The 4,486-nt window shown below is 31.6% G+C and overlaps 1 protein-coding gene across 3 annotated transcripts in view; it reads left to right on the top strand.

Annotated features, from left to right (window-relative positions):
• Positions 1-4,486, top strand: part of LOC106465404 (lisH domain-containing protein ARMC9-like) — a 73,511-nt gene that overhangs the window by 43,672 nt on the left and 25,353 nt on the right. For all 3 annotated transcript variants that reach the window (XM_022393302.1, XM_022393301.1, XM_022393303.1), the window contains one exon: positions 2,104-2,195. In XM_022393302.1, coding sequence (XP_022249010.1) covers positions 2,104-2,195 — 92 coding nt within the window. The remainder of the gene's footprint in view (positions 1-2,103; positions 2,196-4,486) is intronic.

Below are 4,486 nucleotides of genomic sequence, written 5' to 3' on the forward strand. Positions count from 1 at the left end.
GCATCCTCCTGAATGGGTTAATGAAATACCAACAAAAAATTGAAATTATTAAAAAAATCATTCAGTTGAGAGTAGGGTGGTGGTGTTCTGCTGGTGTAGATGACATGATATCCTCCAATATGAAGCATAAAAACAAGTGGGAGTGAGACATCAAAATTGTGGTTTACCCCTTTGATTGGGATTCCTCATCCTACCCCCATGTGGATGTCAGTTCCCAGTGGCCGGGTTTTGGATTTAGAGTAGAACCAATCAACATAAGTCCTCACACCTCAATTACAGTTATCTATATTCCTCTCTGATTTATACTCCATCAGTGTTGTGGGTCATGGTAGAGGTAATTGCGAATTGTTATGGTTCTTTCCCTTCCACTATCCCTTGATCTTTTTTATTCTGAGGATATTAATGTGCTGTGGGTGGTTCCAATCAATTTCACTTTTGAGGGAGATGGTTTACATTATGTAGACATCTTTTTTGATACTTGATGTCGGGTTCCCGGATTAATTTATCAAGTTATCATATTCACATGAGCGTTATTCCTGAGTTGAGGGGTACTAGATTCCCTCCGATCTTAAGAACTTGAAGTGAAGACGGTATGATCCTCTTTCCTACTCCCCCCAGATGGCTGGGTTTTAGATTCTAGTTGACTTGCCACTAGTATGATCCTCTTTGCTACCCCCACATGTATTTTGGTACCAAGTGGCTGGGTTTTGGATCGTAGTTGACTTAGCGATGATATGATCCTCATCATACCCCAGTGTGGATGTTCCCAATGGCATGGGTTTTGGATGTAGTTGAATTGCCGTGTATGGTCTGTCGTGCCCTAACCACTCTACACCTAAGGGCACATCTTTTTAATTTTACCCACTTTTATAATTTCTGAGATTGAGTTTCATAAACATTGCATGGTTCATATCACTTTTCAGATGTAGTTCTTTCTCAGTTGGATGTGCTTCTCTATTTTCTGCCCATATATATGCAACATATTTCTGTGAAGGGTGAAGAGTATACCTGGTTCGAAAGTGGTGCTCTTCCCCACATCAGATCTTAGAATCTGACTGTCTCATCTTAGGGAGTCCTTTGGATGCTTTTGGTCCCTCCAATGTGGGATTCTAGCTATTTATGTGAGTGGAGGTAATGTATTGTATTGGAAATGATTCACACTTTCCACCCTTCCTCCCCACTGAAAACCAGTGCTTCCATCTTCTGCCAAGACTCAAAGTGACTCATGAGAGTATGTCACACCCTTATTGGTGGAGGGTTGACCCATGATAATTTGCATGAGTGACTCATTGGAATCAGTCAATTCCAATGGAAGGGAGATAGAAGACTTGTGGTATGTGTAAAAAATTATTTTGCATATAGAGAGAAGCACTGAATTAGAATACCTACTTATGTGAGAGGAGGTAAGTACCTATCTGCAATACATTTTCAGTGTAGGAAAATTATAACTTTTATGATATTTACTAAATTGTTATCATGCAATACACTTAATCTTACTGATTGTTAGAAAACTTATTTTTAGTGTATAAACTTAGGCATTAATATATATCTATTTACTGACATTTTTATTAACATGTGAGAACAAAATGCTTAGAATATTTTGTAAATAGTATTTGATGTAAATTGCTTAGTAAAATCTGTCACTCTACATTTTAAATACAAAATGTAGATAAACTTTTTTAAAGAATAGAATACATTTTATGTTTGTTAACCTTTAAGTTTTCATCAACATGATCATTAAAACATGATAGACTTACTTATATAAATTCATCCAAAGCACATCTTTTATATATATATATACCCACTCTCACTCTCTGACAATAAATAGAGTTTACTAACTAACTCAAAATTTACAAAAATTGCCACTCTTAGAGTTCTAACAAAGTATGTAGTTTCAAATTATGAGTTGTATATGTTTATCAACATACTATAACAAACAATCAAGTGAAAGTATGAGCAGAAATGTTATTTATTTATTTTTAATTAGAATTACATTTTCATTGATGTTTTTTAACAATAATGGTATTTTCATTATAAATCTGACACATCAAAAGACAAGTAAAGTAGAAAATTTCCTGATGCTTTTATCTATAACTAATATAGATGCAAGAAGTGAAGCTCAGTCGGCAGAACGCCGATTGCAAGATTCAGAAAGACGCTGCATGGTACAGGCACGACACCTTGTAAAACTTCAGGTATTTCAAATATTTATTTCCTGTTATCTTTTATAAATGTAGGGTAAATTTGTATAAAATTAGGTATACATTAATTGAGCCATTTTTCATAATCTTGAGATAAGTGTAAATCATATTTTTTAAAATAAACTTTAAATAATTGTTCATTAGGTCATCATTCAAAACTTCATTTTACCATTATTTAGGAAATCTTTCAAAAAGATAATTCAAATAATTTATGTTTACTGTGTATTTTTCTTAAATATCAGAAAACATTTTATCAGATTAGTTTTTATTGATAATAGTTAACTGTTTAATACAACATCTTGTGTGAATGCAAAAAAAAGTATGTTATCTTCCAGAAGTTTCAAATCATTATTTTTCAAGTGCTTTTTCATAATCTTGTTTTCGATCAAGCCATTTTACATAAATTCTCAGATACAATTACGTTTTAAGTATATCCAATACCAGCCATTCACATTATGTCAGGTCCATTACAATTTTTCGTGTATCTTTCTATATTATGATTTTTACCTAAATTTCCAGTTTTAAGTTATTCATCTCCCCTATTTTTGCAAACATTGTTTATTGAAACTTTATTTAAGTTTTTATAAAAATTTGAAATTGAGACTGTCTGTTGAATTTGTAAATGGAACTAAGGTAATTAAGGTAAACAATGGTACAGCCATTTTTTCAACAACCACAGTACTTGGTTTAAACAAATTTGTGAACTAATCATTGTGAGGTTATATGATACACAAAGTGCTTCAAAGATTTGGCATCATTTTAACAAATTAACGGCAATCATAATGTTTCAATGTCTAAGTCATCATTGTGAATTTATATGCTGCATAAAGTGTTTTGTTGATTTGGTGCCATTTTAATTGCTAACAAGTCACACTTTGTAGACATTTATTGTTTGCTAACTAAAATGCACAAAAGCTTTAAAGACATTTCTGGGTGGGAGGCTAAAATGTCAATGGCATTTACTGATTATGACTTTCCTGTTTAGAGTGTTGGCAGGTATGATCTTCGTAGGATAAAAACTTTTTTACGAATTTATTTACAAATGTAGCAATTTAATAATTGTTTAGACATTTATTAAGATACTATATTTTGTATGTGATTGGTAGCATAATATAAAAAATGAAAAGAATATTACATACTTTGTATCTTTATATTTGTTAAAATGAAATAGTGTCTTTTAAAGATAGCTGCTTGAGTTGAACAAAAAGGTCTGGTTTAAGATTATATATTATTAACTGTACTTCAGAAATGCTACTCATCTTTTTATGGAACAAATAGCTAATATCTCGCACCTCTGGCAAAAATGTTCTTGTGTATGTACCAATCATTTAAACAAAACTCTCACAAATACAGGTAATAATCTGTACTGCATCATTCTAAGATGCAATCAGTATCAGACTATACCCCTCCACATCCTTACATCCACAGTACTTTTTTGAGCATTTTGTATGTATCAGAATCTCATTATTTTCCTTTTCACTGCATTGTTGAGTAATGTTTTTCTTTTAACCCTTTCCATATGGGTCACAGGTGAAAGGCCATGTCATCTCATTTGTTGACTTGCATTTAAAATTTTATTGAACTACTATTTCATTAATTTATGTCAATAAATTTGGTATCAAACTGTAGGTTATAATTCAAATTTTTAGTATTATACATTACTCAATTTCTTAATTTAAAAGTAAATAAAAAAATGGATAAACATTGAATTTTTTGTCACCTGGTATGTCGAATGCAGCACTGGTTCACATTGGATGTTTGTGATGCCAAAATACTAAGTCTTTAGTTTCGTACGATAAATTACTGATATTGAAAAGCTAGAATATATAATAAAAATCTTTTATCTTTTCAGTTTGCTAAGATATTGTTCATGTAATTAATCAAACACATTGACACTCCTACCATCTCTTTCCATTTTTGGAAATGCTCCCTTAAATACACTTACTTATATGCATGACATGAATAACCAATCAAAAGTTCAGGATGTCCCCTAGTTGCTTTCTCAGCCATTTTAATGTGTTTGGATGCCATCTCATTCTTTCAAACCAAGATTTCAAGGAGGTAGGTTGTGTCATATTTTTTTAGATTGAAATACAGCTTAGTTACTAAGCTTGATAAATTATAGTGTAATTCTATGGTATCTATATAGTAACTTATAATTTTTTGGTTATTCAAAAAATTATTTTGTTTCATATCCTCCACGTGTGAAATTTTAAAAGGATTAGCAACCTACATCAAGCAGCAACTGAGTACAAAGCTTGTAACTAGAAGAAATAATTGTTTGC

The sequence above is a fragment of the Limulus polyphemus genome, unplaced genomic scaffold, assembly GCF_000517525.1.
Source record: "Limulus polyphemus unplaced genomic scaffold, Limulus_polyphemus-2.1.2 Scaffold1932, whole genome shotgun sequence".
Lineage (NCBI taxonomy): Eukaryota > Metazoa > Arthropoda > Merostomata > Xiphosura > Limulidae > Limulus > Limulus polyphemus.